This window comes from Pipra filicauda, unplaced genomic scaffold, assembly GCF_003945595.2.
Source record: "Pipra filicauda isolate LSUMZ 115617 unplaced genomic scaffold, ASM394559v2 scaffold122_size2191957_pilon, whole genome shotgun sequence".
Lineage (NCBI taxonomy): Eukaryota > Metazoa > Chordata > Aves > Passeriformes > Pipridae > Pipra > Pipra filicauda.
The window spans coordinates 754,174-771,246 of record NW_024103685.1 but is presented as its reverse complement, the minus strand read 5'-3'; the positions used below and the strand labels follow the sequence as shown (position 1 = coordinate 771,246).

Below are 17,073 nucleotides of genomic sequence, written 5' to 3'. Positions count from 1 at the left end.
AATCATTCTTAGGGGTCTGTTTTCCACAATTCATCTCTTAAACCGGTGCTGGGTTTGATATAAACCTTGAACAAATCCTTTTAGGTTATGGAGATGTCTTTCAGAATAATCTTACTAATTTGGAAAACTCAGCTGTCCAACACCAAACTCATTATTGCAATGTAGTGGTCTCTGCAGTACACGACATCATCAGTTCAATTAACCCAAATGTGGGTGTACGCACTGCACACGGGTCCTCAGTTTTACAAAGCATTCTTTACCCAACTGATAATGTAGGTGGGTTTCAAGCTTGTTTGCAGTAAACTGCTTGACTATTGCAAAATGTGCTGTTACCAATTAACAGCAACACCGGGTTTACGTTTTATACCACTGGTTGCTTCAGAACTGCATATAAATACTCATTCAGAAAATCTTCTTAATCATGAGTCAAGATCATTACAGTTTGGTTTTCCTTGGAGAACTCTGTTCTAAGTTCTGACCAGATTTATCTGCAATTAGTACTACCAAAGCTGATTAAAATGATTTAGTTGCAGACAAAAGGTAGAGTAGCCCAGAGGCTGCTGTTTATCTAACACTTTGTGCTGTAGACTCCATCAGAATCTCTCTCTTCCCATTGGAAAATATACTGGGGTAAATTTTATATTGTCAGAGGTTGTACCAAAACTGCTTAGAAGGACTCTGTCTAAAATACCAAGACCAATCCAGGCTCCTGCTGATTTCAGCGCTACGGAGAGTCTCTGTGCTTGGGCTGACACACATCCCCCCTATCTGCCATGATGGAAGTTTATTAGGGCTTGTTGAGAAATATTAGTTGTTTTTTTTAATAAGTAAGTTTTAACTAAGTCAGAGTTATAATACTGTGTGATTTAGTATGCTGTTTGCTTAGCTTTACTTGTTTAGTATGAGTAGCTTAGCTAAGATCTGCTGAAGCCTTGGGTCGCAAACTGTGAACCTTCACCTAGATACATGCTTTTGGCTGGAATAGAGTTAATTTTCTTAGTAATTTTCCTGGTAGCTGGTACAGTGCTGTGTTTTGAATTTAGCAGGAGAATAATGCTGATAACACTGATGTCTTAGTTATTGCTAAGCAGAGCCTACTCTAAATCGAGGACTTTTCAGTTTCCTGTGCTCTGCCAACTAAGCTAGTGCACAAGAAGTATAAACTAGAAGATAAGGGGGCTGCAATTCCACAAGATAAGAAGAGTTAACAGCCTGCTTGCTTGGGCACAGAGAAAGAATCCAATAAGGCATTAGAAGACCCCAGACCAAAAATCACCATTGGACCAAGAGGCATGTGAACGGGTGCATAGTCTGTAAGGGTATCAAAGCCCAGGGATTCCCTTGTTTTGGGTCCCTCTCTGGCGGCACACGGCTTGAGGTGTTCCTATTGCTGTACCACTCAATTATTAAATTATTTTTTCCTGGAATCAGCTTTTGTGTGAGACTTTACTGAGGTAAACCTAGGGCAAAGAAATTTGTTTAACAGCACTGAAGCATGTTTTTAGCACATGAGAAATAAATCCAGTATTTTTTCAGAGCAGAAATACTGGATAGCAGTGGGATGCAGTTTTGTGACTGACAGCTATCACAGAGTTGTTACCTTAAAGTTTCTGAATTTTGTATGCCACTCCATGCTTACTTACCTGTACGTGGCATTGTTATGTTCCACACTTAATTTTTGTAATGAGTTCAAATACTAGCAAAATTCCAAAGATAGTGTTTTGAATTTAAAAACTAAGCACAGCAATGCAAACTGTTTGAGTGATTACTTTATAAAGGGCATTAAAAAAAAGATTATTCTATCTAAAAGTCTATTATCTTTTCTTTAAATTAGATTTATATTGTATATTCACAGCTAACTCAGCTGCATGGAGAAATCACACCTTTAATTACAGATTTTTATAATCAATAATAATTACAGCATCACACTTCTTAAAAGATTAGAACAAACCACCTTAGCAGCCATAAAGGAAAGTTTGCTAGATATTATGTCCTTTGACAGCATCCAGACTGCAACCGTGTGCCTGAGGAACTGCTCTACAAACATGCACCCACACTGAAAGTATGTACTTGGCAAGCCAGAAATGAGTCTAAATCTTTCTGAAAGGGTCTTAAATTTTTGGATAAAGACAGATGAAAATGGTCATGTTTTTTCCAGCACAACAAAATTGGAATGGAAACAGCCAGCAGCCATAGGGTATCCATCAGGGGTACTTGCAGTACCTCTTCACAGCGATGCAGATGATGCGGTGTGACTAATACTAACATCGCAGGGAATAGTCTAAAACAGGCAAATGGGCAAAGTATTCAATGCTAGGAAACAAAACATAACAAGCTGTCTTCTTGCCAGTATTATGAGACTTAGCAAAAAGTTACATACCTTGATGTAAAAATAGTCAAGCACAATAATAAAATAAGCTTAGAGGTGTCAATTGAGATAGATTGAGCAGATGTGCTGAACTGAGGTATCACACATTACTGTGTTGTTTGTATAATAACTTTGTAAGAGAGAAAATTTCAGGCAGGAAAGGACAGAAGCCTTGGAAACGTAATGTGTTCTCCAGCAATAGCAGAGAAGGCATTAACTCCTTGGGAATATGGACACCGTTAGGAAAACTCATCTGCCCTCACAAACAGAACACACAAATGTCACTTAGATGAGCAAGTGAACCAGCACTGGCATTAAGCAGCACAGTGTAACATTCTCCGACATGCCTTCAGCAAAAGTACTGTGTTAATAATACACTACCTACTGCTAACATTTCATTAATCTTTTCCATTCTTATTTTAGGAGTTCTGAGCTTTAAAATTAAATTACTGCTTAGGAGCAAAGGTTTCATAGTTAATTCATAACACTCTGTTTACTCATAGAGCATTTCTGTCTTTCTGAGAATTAGTGAAAGGTTCAGTTTTACCTTCCTCTTACCTGAGCGGGAATACACCTGCACAACTCAAAAATAGATTCATGTGGAGGCTCAAGAATAACTTGTGCTGTAGATACACATCTGTTCCATGCCACTCCATTGTGGCTTCCAGTTGTCTAAAGACATTTTGTTCTAGGTCCTACTTTCTGCGGGCCCTTCAAAAATACACTCTGTTCAGCATTGCATCCAACAGAGCCGGCCCCTTTCTACTGCTTCTTTGAGAGTTAGACTAGGCATTTGTGCACAGAAGATGCATTTATGGGTCAAGTGCACAAAACTTAAGGAGTACAGGAATTAAGGTCCCAAGAAGTATAACGGTGAGCTCTTCACCTTGAGCTTACCCTTTATCATTCAAGCTTTAATTTCATCACCACATGTGGTTCAGTGCATAGGACAGAGCTCCCTGACTGAGCAGCAGTTCGGTGTGCAGTTTATTCCTTGCCATTTGGCTGTGTGCTTATAGCATTTATTTAGTTCTCAAACATAGCTTTCTCCATGCAAGTTCTTCCCAGTGACCATTTTCTTCAGAGTACTTCTATTGAATTTGCACTCTCGAAACAGTTTCAGTTGACTCCAGTAATAATTAATGCTTATGTGAATTGGACTCTCAGATGCTGAGAAATGCATGAGGGACTTTAGCGTTTTCTAACTGCATTGACATTGTTGTCCAGTGTTATCAAAGTTTTGTGGCAAAAGGAAAAGAAAAAAATTCCTGCTTCTAGATAGAGCACATTGTTACAACTGTGTTCACAACTAGGAAACCATGCCTTGCAGTCCCTGTCATCCCTGACCTCCACGGCAGACTGGAAAATTCATACGCAGTGGATGGTGGCTGGCTTTGATCAGGACACTGCTAAGTGAAATTGGGTTGCAGTGCCCTGTTTCTAACTATGTACTTGCAGTTAGGCCATACCAAAACTTCTATTGGCCTGGTCAGAGACCACGTGAAATTAGGAAGTGATTCCCATCTAATAGAATTTACATCTGCATCGCCTTCTCTAAGATGACCGTTTACCTCAGGCTGCTGCCGTTGGCAAACCAGTGTACCCTGTAGCTGCAGACAGCCATTAGCACTCACTGGAAACTTTAAAACTGAACTGATCTTTCCATAGAGATTAAAAAAAAAAAAAAAAAAAAAACAGTCACAACAAGGCCTATCGCAGGGATCAAAAGCTAAATGAAAAAGTTACTGAGTATGCTTTGTAGGACAGGAGGTCATGTGGTGCATGTGTGTGACATTTTGGTAGAACAATACAGAGGTATTGGGACAGCTTAGCAATTTTAATTATAATTTCAATCAGAATTTATAACAAGTTTATCTTAAAATTTCAGTGATCTTGTACATAAACACATACATTGCATGTCTGCACGACAGTATTTTCTGTACAGAGTTTAGTTTGACTTTATGTTTTCTCATAGCCAAAGCAGAACCAAAAGGGAAAAGCAGAATTTTCCAGTAACGCAAGAGATTTAAGTTTAGTTTTACGTTGTTAGCCTATTCCTTCTCCTCCATACATGCACATAGTTTTGTTTCCCTTTGATACTGGCTATAACAGATGAATATGAAAGAAACACAGCTTTAAAAAAAAACGTTGCTCATCTGATATGTTTTTTGAATTAAAAGAATATTGACATGGAGCCTATGGCACAGTTTTCAGCCAAAATCAAATAGATACCAGCAAACTCTGAGCCTTGGCCTATTACTCATACCAAGGTTTATTTAAGGCAGTGACTTACCTAGAGTGGGGAACATGTGATGCACAGCAGAGGTAACTGAGGTGTGTTGTACCTTTACAAACTATCTATACCTGGGGTGGTCTTATTTTTTTTACTGGAACTTGTATTTGTATTTTCTAACTGCAGATATTCTAGCTAGTCTATCTATCCAGAATAGATGTCTAGAAGTAATTTTTTTTAACTTTTAGCATGTAGTTTTTGAGAAGATAAATTCTGTACAAAGGATTTTACCTGCTGAAAATAGATGGAAATGGATATAAGATTGTTGAGCATTAGGTGCCACTTAAATAAATAATAATTTTGAATCCATAAGTAGAATTTTGGTGATAAATATGAAATAAGCTAGAAGTTATTCAAAATTGAAGCAGCTTAAGCAGTGTCAGCCATGTATGGGGGTTTTTGACTTAAAATCACACTTTATGCTGCTTTTTGACTTAGGAAACTTGTAATAACAACATATGTTATAAGAAAAATTCTAGATACGCATAAATATCACTTAGTGTGTATAAAATATAGTACTTGTTCTTTAGAGTTGTCAATTTCAAAAAGCCAGAATGATTAAGTGGATTATCAGTTTAAGAAATCCAAATAATTCAGATTATTTGAGAGAGTTACCTGAAAAAAGCCACCAAAACCAAAAAAAAAAACACACCAAAAAACCAAAAAAGAAATTGATCCAAGATAGCTGATTTCTCAATTTCATAAAAATGAACTGTAGCAAACTGAAAGTAGTACTTACCATATTCTCTGTTCTCTAATACAAATGTAATATATATGGTATTTCTCACCTTCCTGTACTGCATGTTTAATGTGGCCACATAATGGTTGTTCTAGTCTTCACAAGTCTGAATTTGTAGTCTGAATTTAATGTAAAATCTTCATTATTTTTTCCCATACTTTGCACTTGACTGAAGGAAAAGTAGATGCTTACACAGCTGAACAGTAAGGTTACATGAATCCAAACTAAAACTTATTTTTGTACTGTCTGATTTACTCTTATCAGACAGTATAAACATGACCTATGACTATGGCTCACTCTGTTAGCTTTGCTTTGAAGGACCAGATGTAGTGTTTTAAATGGGTTGTCCACCACACAGACTACCTTTTGACATCAATCTATTTTTCTGTCTTAATTTCTATTTCTGTTACTACTAGGAGTAAATTGAGTTCATTATATTATATTTCCTATGCTATTTAATTAAACTCAAAGACTTTAATACTAACAGAAAATGCTTCTCAGTTTTTTTCTTCATTCTTTTTTGGGGGGGGGAAATATCTTTCAAAGCAATGTGGATTATACTTACAACTTTCAAACTACAGCTTGGAACTTCAGTGCAAATAGCTTTCAGAGATGAAACAAAGTTAAAAGTAAGGGGGTCTGTGTCTCTTGAGAAACTTATGAGAAGTCGTACTTTAATACTTCTTAATACTAATGCTTCTCTTATCTTCCCATCTAAATATGGCCAGTACCTGTGGAGAAAGAATACAATATATTCAGAGAAATTTAAAAAAAAAATTGGATTTTTATGCATCTAAGCCTAGACATTATAGAGAAAACAAATCCACACGTGAATTTCATTTTCTATCCACTGAAGGAATGCTGTTCTTATTTAAAGGGATTCTCACTAAACAGATCTGCCAGCATCCCTTTTTCTGTCATTCAGCTCTGTACCAAAACTGTCACTATCACAGTGGAGACAGTGAGACTGTGGATGGGTGAGTACATCTTTCACCTGTGTATGTGCCAAGACACTTTCACAAAATACAGGTGCCTTGTCCACCGCTGGTTGGGAGAGTTGCTCCCGTGTCCTTCCCTGCGCGGCCGGAGCAGCAGCACAAGGAGCCACAACTAGAGGGCGCTGCTGACCAGCCCAGACACAGGGACAGAGGCTTTTCTGAGGGTTGCGCAAGGGAACTGGATCACCGGATCTCTTCCTGAGTGCTGTCCTTTTTTCCCCCTATGAACTGGTACCGTACAGGCTGGGGACTGGAATGCCTTCTGTAATTTCTTCCTTGGAAAACTGAGAGCTGCTGTGCAGGGTGCCCGTGTGCTTCAGGAGCAGATGAGATGGGCGCTTAAGGAAGATGCTACTTTTTTTTCCTGATCAGGATTGCAGAAATTCTGCCGTGAATGGGACGCTGGCTTCCATGATGCTATTCTCACAATTGTTAGCTTTGTGTTCCTGACCTTTGGTGGGAGCAGGTCAGGAAAGGGAGAATTAGACAAAGAAAATGTATGTTATCTTCATTCCAGCAGCATCAAGTCATGGGGGCTAATGAATCTGAGCTCTACAATGCCAGAAAATAACTTCTAAGTGAGAACTGACAAGGAGCTGACAAGGTAGAAGCTGTGGCAGTGCCTTGAACACAAAGCCATGCTGTAAGAAAAACACTGAAGAATTCACACAGGTGGCTTCCCTGGATCTCCCTAATCCAGTAGATCTGAATTCTTCCAGCATGAGAATAAAGTAAGGAGGAGTATAGGAGATAACATCAACTGCAACACTGTAATGGTTCTACATATTAAGATCCTTTCTAACATAAAGGAAAAGCGGGAGGGATACCCACTTATCAGTAGGAACTGAGGTTCCTACAGCACTGCCCATGATTCTTTCACTATGATGGAGACTGTACATAGTTTATTGGAAAAACTCTTTCATAGACTTGAAACAGCTTATGCTTGATATCAGTCAAACGATTGTTATTTTTTGAGAAATTTGAACAAAACATCTCTAAATATGCAAAACTGGAAAAAACCCCACATAACCACATGCTTAGTTTGTCTCAACTGTGTTTAAATAAAGAGCATAGATGAAATGGCAAGCTTTGCTAGATTCTCAATTCATTGTGAGTGTTTTCAGGAGCTGGAGGGACCAATGGATACTTTCCTTCTGAGTTGGATGGTTTTGTTGCACTGTGGCTCCAGTTTTGGGCAATGAGTGCTTTTTAATGGTCTGTACAAACAGGCTGTTTAAAAATTACATGGTGGTTTCTTTTGTTTTAGCAACTCTCAGTTAACCAAAAAGTGATATAATTCAAATGTAATCTGTGCTGAATTTGGAATTTTTGCTTATATGTGTATATCAATAAAATAATGACATCTCCCACACTGTATACAAGAACTCACAATATATTATTTCTCTCTTACACACACTCTCTCTTTCTCTCTCTCTCATGTTGAATATCTATGATACTCATAAAATGCCAGTAGCTGTGGTCTCAAGATAGGGAATATAGTAGTGTAAGAAATAGGATTCATGTATAAGCAGACTGTTGTATTCCTTGGTCCCAGACCAGATGGTCAGACTAGACAATTTCTGATCTCCTTCAACAGGCAGATCCAAAGCTCAGGACCCAGAACTGGAATTGTCTTCTTAGGTCCCAATTCTGCTCCCATTTAAGTCAATGGCAGAACTCTCACTGATTTCAATAAGAGCAGAATTGGGCCCCAGGAAATTGTTCCACAGTAGTAACTAATCTCCTGTGGGTTCATTTTCTCCAGCAGACCTTATTGGCATTATGATAACCAGCTAGTCCTGGACATGGACACTCACCGTTTAGCATTGGTGTCAATGACGATTGGCAAGTAGTCCATGACAGCTATGTATACAAACTGCTTGGCATCATCGATAACACTGTATATAGCTTCAATATCCAGGACTCTGTCCTTTGGGCAGAAGAGTTTAGGTGAATTCTGTGAAAGGAAAAGTTATTATTAAGTGAGAACTTCAACTGTCCCGCTAGAATACTCTAAGCCACAAAGGAGAGGTATTTGCTTACTTGCCCCTCAAAAGCCTCACCAATTAGATGTAACTGTGGGTAAAATGCAGAAGACACAACTTCAAAAATTAGGTCTATTATGTTAGTTCTATTTAAAGTTCCTCACTGTTTACTCAGGCACTGTTGCAGGGAGATGCTGCACTTTTGCAAGAAACTTATCTTTAAAAGCACTGAGCCAGTAAGTGGCAAGCCCATATTTCAGCTTTTCTGCCTCGTATCAAGGGCTGTCAAAGGTGTCAGGCAGCAAGGTGAAGCCAGCAGAAATTGCCCATCTGTGGCAGACAGGCCCAGGACTTTCTACTCTTCTGCACAAGCAGGAAGAGAAAAGTGGAGCCACCTGTCAAGTTGTTTGCAGGCAACACCGTTCCTGGGAGAGAGGTTGTGGAAGGCACTTTATCCAGCTGGAGCAGGTGCCACTTGTCTTTTTCTTAACAGCTGGCCCTGCCAGAGTGCTGCCTTCCTACTGCTGTGTCACCCTCTCACCTTTGTTACTTGCTTGGGTCGCAGATGACACCCAGACTGGTATGTTTCCTTTAGGGACAGATCCAGGGATTTTTATTAGTCTTTATTTCAATACACTGCCTGTCACAGTGGTTTCTTAATAAATGACTGGTGTTCTTAAGGATTTACAACAACTAAATAGAGAAAATACTAGAAAATTAACTGAAGCAAGATTTCAAGACCAATATTCCAGATCCATTCTTGAACACTAAAAGTAACAACCAAAACCTCTTACACTTTATCAGCCAGTTTGGAAGATGATTTTGTTGCTAAGCAACGCTAAGCAATGATTCCCAAGTAAAACAAAAAAATTCAATGACTGTGTGTCATGGTTGTTTTATACAGCACAAACATTGAAAGTAAAATATATTTTCAAAGAATGAATTTTTAGTCAAGAAAAAAAGTGTTAAGTGATTTAAATATAGTTAAATGTATAAATATAGCCTTTTTTCAGGAAGGAAGAACCAGCCCAAGTGGGCTGTGGTTACAAATTCAGGTAGTTCTTGGAGTTGGACTTCAATGAGCTGAGCTTCTGAGTACCAGCAAGTCCTTCCTTTTGTTTTGTGAAGTGAAATTTCAAGAGAAGAGGCTTCTATTACCCTCAGGAATGGAAGGGAAAGGAAAAGAAAATATAAATCACAGGGAGGAAGTGAACACTCTGAAAACTGCAAAAAACCAGGTTTTGTAGAGTCTTTCTCCACCTGTCTTTGTCTAGGATCCTGGATTCCTTAAACTTGGCCTTAACCAGCTTTCCATTCTGTATGCCGCTTCAGGACTGACTTTCAGCAGTATTTCTCCACTTCTTACAGATTGCTTAGAAAGGAGTAGGATTTAACTCAACAGCGCATTTGCTAACTGTCCAACAGCCAGTCTCTCATTTAAGCTAGTCCTTAAGGTTCTCCAGATCAATGGAAGTGTCCATATTTTCAAACAGCTATTAATTCTGGCTGTCTTAGGCACTTCCAGGTTTTCACTCCAAAATAGTTCTCTGTCTCTCCAGTGATTGTAGGAGTATGAAAAATCCTGGACAGTGGAAAATTGCCTGGCTCCCAGCAGGTGAAGGTAAACCCTGCCCTGTATTAACCACTCATCTGCACCAACGTCCTGTGCTAGTGGCTGTACAACTTAACAGTGTGCTACATGTCTTGTGTTCTTTTAGACATAACTGGTTATAAAGCAATGAGGGTTTTGCGCATTGTTTGGTAAAGAATGGAAAGTAACTCTTAGCAACTGCATTAAATTCCTGATTTTGAAGAGGTTGTTTATACTCATGTAATTACCTCCAAAATGAAAGACACTCCACATCTTTCATCATCTCTATCTCAGTGTGTACTTTTTTCCAGTTTTGCTACATGGCTGCTGAGGTGGAGGACTGCTCCATTTCTTTCCATTAAAAGTACATGCACAGACAGTGCTTCCATGAGGATCACTGCTTGAAGTTTTAAAATGTCATTTAAAAATAAAGCTGAAGTAGATGATGTTGTACAGAAGTACAAATGCTTTCAATGGAACAGGGTGAATCCTTGTAAATTACACAGATAAAAATGCAAGCTCTGATATCAAGCTTATCCTGTATTATTGTCTATGTCTGATTAACGATTCATTTACTCCTAAGTAATTCATGTTCTATCTACTAGTGTAAATAAAAGAATCTAATTTGAAGGGCTTCCCTAACATTTTTCAACACAAGTGGAAAAGTGGTGAACATTACAGAGAAAGGGAAAAAGAATAACACGCAAATGAAACCCTGCAGCATCTTCAGTCCTGGCAAACGGCATGTATGAAAAATGTCACAGAAATCAGAATAAAAAAAAAATACTCTGATTTGTCAAATTTCCAGGTCTTCCAAAAATCTGATGGGTTAAATAAGTTTCTTCTCTTCCCTCCGTCTCTGCAACTCATTTCAGAACTTACCGACACAAAAGCTTCTGATTTTGTCTCGTTCAGCTGCAGTGCCAGTTTATTTTGAGTATCGTACACTCCATATAGTCTCTTAGACCAACTCGGAGGTATTTTATTCTTGTATCTTAATGAGCTATACAAGGCAAATATCCTCTGTAAATCCAGGACCAGGCAGCTGCAGTTGTATACAATGACGCCAAGTTCCTTCATCTGTGAAATTAAAAGTGATATAGTTAGTGATATTTTGGCTGACAGATCTGTGCAAGTATGCAGCAAGAACGTCAGAGTCCCTGAGAAGTACTCTTCCAGAAGCGGGCCTTGAGCTCATCGACATTACTGCCAACTGCAAGAAAGTTCCTTCCAATACTCCTCTAAAGGCAAACACACAAGCTCTATCTTCAAAAGCCAAGAGGAGGCGAAAGCTGTAACAGGATTTGCACATTCAGTGTATGACTGAGCTGCATGTCATAATAGAATATAAGACACTTCATGGATGGACACAATTTTGAAGTGACACCATGTTTGTTATAGGTGTTGCTCAAGGTTTTACTCTGGGCTAGAGTGGTTTTTATTTATTCTTTTTACATTTTATTTAGAGAAAAGGCAGCCTTTCTTCTGGGTTATGTAATAGCACACATTATCAGTGATAGCTTCTTACAGTTTGTTTTCTGTCAGTTCTGCAAAAGGTGAAGGAAATGGATTGAGGTTATTTTGCTCTGGAGAAGGAATGATACTCCAGCTTCAAATAAAAGGATGAAATAACAGGTGTTTAATACTATCAGTAGCTAAATTTACTTCGCTATTAAATACACTGTGATCCAGTAAATAGTATACCCAATTAGGACATCAAGAGGTTGGGTTCTTGCCTCCCCCATTGCTATGATATAGTACCTCACCTAGGGTACCCCAAATTTCTGGGTGTCAGTTTCTTCACGTGTTAAAAGGGAGATAATGACACTCATCTCTCATGAAAAGTACTCTGTAAACATCAACATTCTCACATATAAATTATGAGGAAAAATAGTTCAAGTAAATATAGACATCAGAGTACAATTAAATTTTTTAGCCTTCTACAGACAGTCGTCTTCTCCTACAGTCTCACTTCTTCATTTAAGTAAAGGTATTTCTCCTGGTCATAAATCATCATAAATCCTGGTTTGGCAGAGATTTCATTAATTGTATATCCCTAGTACTTAAGATTTTGACAGAATTTCATTTATAAACATATTGCCTGGCTTCTATAATCAAAATGTAACCATGTGCACACTCTCTCCCTTTCTTTGCTTTAGAACAGCTTAGGAAAGCACTGCTGTGGGCCCGGATGCTATTGACCTCTCATTACCTGCATTTCACACTAGTTCAGCCACTTCCTAATACAAAGCAAGAAGAGAATCTGCACAAACCTGTTGGAAAACAACATGTAGGATAAATAGTTAAAGAATCTATGCTGGTTTTCTGCAAGCAAACTCTCTTGGTACATGGCTGTGAAGTCTGCCTGGCATGATGAAGAAAATGAAGGAGTACGAGCTCTCCAGCATATTCCCACAGGTTTTATTCCCTTAGATGAGATCTCCACAGTCACATGGACTAGTTTCTGGTAGAAGCGTATCTTTCCATAAAGCCTGTGGGAACTCTGAACCCCACACTGATGTTATCTCAAAGCTTGTTCCTGCACAATTCTCCCTGACTGCAGATAAGAACTGCTCTGCAAGAGTGGGCAGAGGGAAAGCAAAGGATAGAATTGAACCTTGACTCTTTCTGTGGTGGGGGAGAGAAAACAACAAATAGCAATACTCCAGCAAGAAAGAAACTCATGGGTGACACATTCTTCAGGTTCCCAACCTGGAAATACCATATACATAAGAATATGCAACACTGAGGTATCTAATTCCCAAATATTTTCTTAATAGTTGCAAACATGGGAACATTACCTAATATTTTTACTGCCTTAATCAGAATATTTCTGCAAGGTTCTTTAATTCAAAAGAAAAAATGGAATTCCTCTGTTAGCCTGCACAACCTGAAATTTGTGGATAGTTGGAAAAGACAGACTACTTGCTGCACTGCAGCCTTTCATTTATGGATAAGACAGTAAATTAATGTAGATGATAAATATAAATATGACCAACATCCTAGTCAAAGAGTCTATAAGGGATAACATCTTTGGTTTTTCCCCTGGGTGCTGGTATCTCTGAGGACACTCCTCAGTATTCACTTCTAGGCTGTCCCTGTACTCTGTGCACTGTTTGTCTCCAAATATTTTTAACTATACATTATCACTGTTTTCACCATGTGTTGCCAATATGGCTCTCTTAATTGCCAGGCATGCCATTGCAAAGGACTTACTAATAGTATTCTGTTACATCTATCTGCATAATGTGGTTTAATCTGCTTTTCACGGCTGTTAGTTGATTCTGACATAATTATGTGGTTACAGTTTTCCTTTCATTTATCAGTCCCATTATTACTATTCTACTTTATCCCTTCTATTGAAAGTAAATATAAAATAGTGTCCTCACAGCACACCAAAAGCTGCTAGGATTGCATCTGCGTGAGCAGCTCTCCTGTGAACAGGAATGCTTGCAGTGTGTCCTCTCTCAGTGAATTAAAGGATTGCCCTGCCTAAGTGCTTCCTCATGTACAGAGATAGGGAGGAAGCCATGGGCACTAATGGGTTTTGCTAAATGCAATTTTAACAGATCACCACCTAGTCTGACTGCAAAATGAAGCATTAGCCATGCCTTACCACCAGCCTCTCCCAACAAACCAGCACACACAAGGAGCAGCCCATTTTGCACAGGAACTTGACCCTCCTGTGGAGCAGGAGCCAAGGTGATACCCTGGCTGAGGCCCTGCTGCTCACCCATTTGCAGCAGCTACACTCAAACTGCAGGCTGGAACAAAGCCTTTCCAAGAGATGTATTTATGGCACAGTAATGAACCCTGCCTTCCCAAGGTGTTGCATCTTGCAGTTGGCTTCTCTGGCAGCAAGCACTGATCAAAGCTTTTCCTGCTTCTGAAGCCATGATAAGAGCTCTCCCCCGTGGGGATTTCCTAGTACACGATACAGACAGGGCTCCTCCTTTCCCTCCCTGGGAAAACAGTTATCCTCTTTACCCAGCTGCCTGTTTTCATTAAGTTTTTATGAACTTAAGTTCAAATTTGACTGAACCTGAAAAGCAAATTCAAAGCTATAGGAAGAGGGCAGAGAGCAACTCTGATACTTGTGCAGACTGAATTTTCTCAAGAAACCAGGTTATATGTTAGTCTTTGTGACCATTTGGGTATGATACATTACCTTGAAATGCAAACAATACGTGTATGCAGTAAAACCCCACCCATCTCCTTTTTTGTACAACAGCCCCAATAGGTTTGAAGACAAAAAATCCCCTCTGTTTCAGAAGTGTCTTCCACACTGAGACTATTTTTACTCCCATACCCTGAGGTGAGGAGAGAGTGCTCTTTTTCCTATTAATCACAAAGCCTATCATCCTGGAGGCATAGGGGGCAGCAAGGATGTGCTGGTGACAGATTTAGTACAAAGTAGGATGGCATCTAGATAAGGGAAAAGACTTTTTCTTCAGTTTGAGAGCTGCTGTCATTACCAACTTTTTTTTTTTAAGTAATCTCAGATGAGAAGAAGAAAAAAACATCTATATTGAAAGAATCAAAATCTGAGTGTTGCTCCTCAGCTTGTCATGATGAAAAACTACAGCTAAGCATCATCTGAGGTATCTGTTAAGGTAAAATCCTTCAGGGTAGGAGCTCTTAAGGCAAAGTATGTCTTCATCCTGAGTTTTAAGAGCAATTAATAAAGTAATGAAAACATCACTGGAAAATTAAAGTGAAGAAGATCTCAAGAAATCAAAATCTTAATAAAACTAACGAAGATAAATCTGAAATGAAAATAAAGAGTCACAAATTTGATTACCTCAGAATGGAACAGAAATATTTGGATGTTAAAGTTGCTTGTGAGTGACATTTCCAGGGCATGTGCTAGGGACTGGGAACAGGAATGGTTATTTGCACAGAGACTTTTGTGTCCTCTCATAAGCAGGTTTCTTCCCCTCTTTGTTAAGAAACACCATGCATGCTCTTCTCAAAGAATGAAAAATATGGAAGCTGGTTTTCCTTGTTCTTCCCTGTGCTGTTTATATTTCTGCAGAGCAACTTTTAAAGACTACCAAATTACTGTTTGTCTTTTTTGCTAGTAAAGGCTCTCTTAAAGCAACAGAAAAGTGAATAACTACACTAGACTCAAGAAATGTAGCTTCAACCCATTGTGTAATGTTGCACAGAAAACAGTTAAGCTACAAAAAGTAATAAATGTGGCCTAGCTAGAAAAATAGTAATTTTCATGACAAGAGAAGGAATTCCTTACTAGACTGGGTAAAAAGTAGGATTTCATAGACAAGAATTTTTGCTTATTCTTTTCCTGTGTACATTTGTAGGCATCATTTGCAAAATGAAGAAAAAATATGGGAAAAGAACCTGAACAACCCAGGTTGTGGACATATAACACTGTAAACTTCTTAATCTGGGAAACAATGTTAGCAAAACTTCTCAAGTATGTTTGGATCGGGGTCAGACAAGGTGTACGATGTGTCCTGATCCTGCACTGTGCAGACTAGACAGCATATTTTATATTTACCTTGAGCTGCACTCTAAGAGACAACCCCACTGCGTAGGCAAGGTACTATTTGACCTACATAAGAGTGGCACAATCTGGTTCACAGCTTGCAATATCTGAATTGTGGCAAATGTACCAGGAAGCTTTAGAAAACCCCTTGTTTATTGAAGAAGTTTTTAGTAGTTGTTTGCACTCGAATTTGATCCTGCAAACAACAAGCAGCTCTCCTCAGGCATTAACTGCCACTTGCCCAAAAGCTCTGGCCACTGGCAGATGCCAGAGTCCATTGCCTGTGCTACAGAGACTCCGGATTAATTACGGGTAGCCTATTGCAAACTAAATTTACTAAATGACTTTTTGTGTCCCAAACTGTGTGCATCTGCCATTTCCTTGTGTTTGAAAATGTATTTAATTGTGCTTTCAAGCCTCTGATTTTTTTAATGACCAATTTATAAATGAATGACTGAGCAAAGCCAGAATCACAACAGGGTAGAGTAATAGAGTAACAAAAAGCATACAATACCGACAAATCAATTTGTAAGGCGTAAAAGGACCTAAGATTCCAATAGCTTCTAAAGAAAAATGATATACGATGTATTCATTACCACCAGAAAGCAATTCACAGTTATTTACAGGGGTACACTCATCTTTTTGTAAAATATGTTCTAATTATCCAGTTAGCCTGTACTCCAAACATATGTTCTTTTTCATTATCATCTTACCTGATCCCTACTGCAGCCCTCCCTTATGTTTTCATCTGGTATCATTTAATACTGAGTGAATGTTTTCCAATCATAAATAGCAACATCTTAAGGCTGCCCCTGTGCAGCTACTCTTTCTCACTCACCAAAACCTGCCGGGCAGACATGCACGCCCATCCCATGCCAGGCACAGGTAACAGCCAAAGGGGTGGCCTGTGGCAGCAGTGCAGGAGAAGGGCCTTCTGATGGGAGTGACCATCACCAGTGGAGGGAGAGAGACAAAGAAATTTGAGAAAGAGAAAAGTGTTTCTTTGTACAGTATTGTTTGCTGTGACTGTTGCAGCACACTTTGCTGTAATGGGATGACAGGGGTAGTGCTTGTCACAAATGTATCCAGTGTAACCACCCCATTCAGACAGCCATCATTTTGATGTAAACCAAAAATGCAACCTGATGCTGAAGAGGTTGAGAAGGCTGTAGCACTGCCTGGCTCCTTCTCACAAAACCTGCGCAGATACTACAGTCCACCACATGCAAAAGCATGTACCTCAGCTAACATTTCACTAGAAACTGCAACCTACCCTTATGTTCCTGAGCCAAAATCCACTCTCAGTACTTGGACAGTAAAACAGTGCAGAGACTTCACATTTTGTTACGTTGCAATCAAAAGTGGTTCAGTGAAATTCAAATCCAGCACAGTCCTGCTTCTGCTCTGACTTCCACTTTTTCCTTCCATGTTGCTAAGAATATGGGAGTTACACTGATATTGGGAAATACCAAATAGAAAGGTTAATACAAATGGGAAAGCACTGTTTTCTCAGAAAGTTAGCAAACCCCCATCTAGCTTAAACTATCGGAGAGTGAATAAATCTAAATTAACAGCATCTTTGGCTGTCAG

The 17,073-nt window shown here is 39.0% G+C and overlaps 1 protein-coding gene and 1 long non-coding RNA gene across 4 annotated transcripts in view; one reads left to right on the top strand and one right to left on the bottom strand.

The window, feature by feature from the left end:
• Positions 1-12,555, top strand: part of LOC114003569 — a 47,424-nt gene extending 34,869 nt beyond the window's left edge. The window contains exon 4 of the long non-coding RNA XR_005566250.1: positions 12,134-12,555. This is a non-coding gene — a long non-coding RNA (uncharacterized LOC114003569). The remainder of the gene's footprint in view (positions 1-12,133) is intronic.
• Positions 1-17,073, bottom strand: part of PLD5 (phospholipase D family member 5) — a 170,116-nt gene that overhangs the window by 3,325 nt on the left and 149,718 nt on the right. For all 3 annotated transcript variants that reach the window (XM_039388653.1, XM_039388654.1, XM_027750658.2), the window contains 3 exons: positions 10,857-11,054; positions 8,216-8,355; positions 5,966-6,131 (listed from right to left, as the gene is read on the bottom strand). In XM_039388653.1, coding sequence (XP_039244587.1) covers positions 5,966-6,131; positions 8,216-8,355; positions 10,857-11,054 — 504 coding nt within the window. The remainder of the gene's footprint in view (positions 1-5,965; positions 6,132-8,215; positions 8,356-10,856; positions 11,055-17,073) is intronic.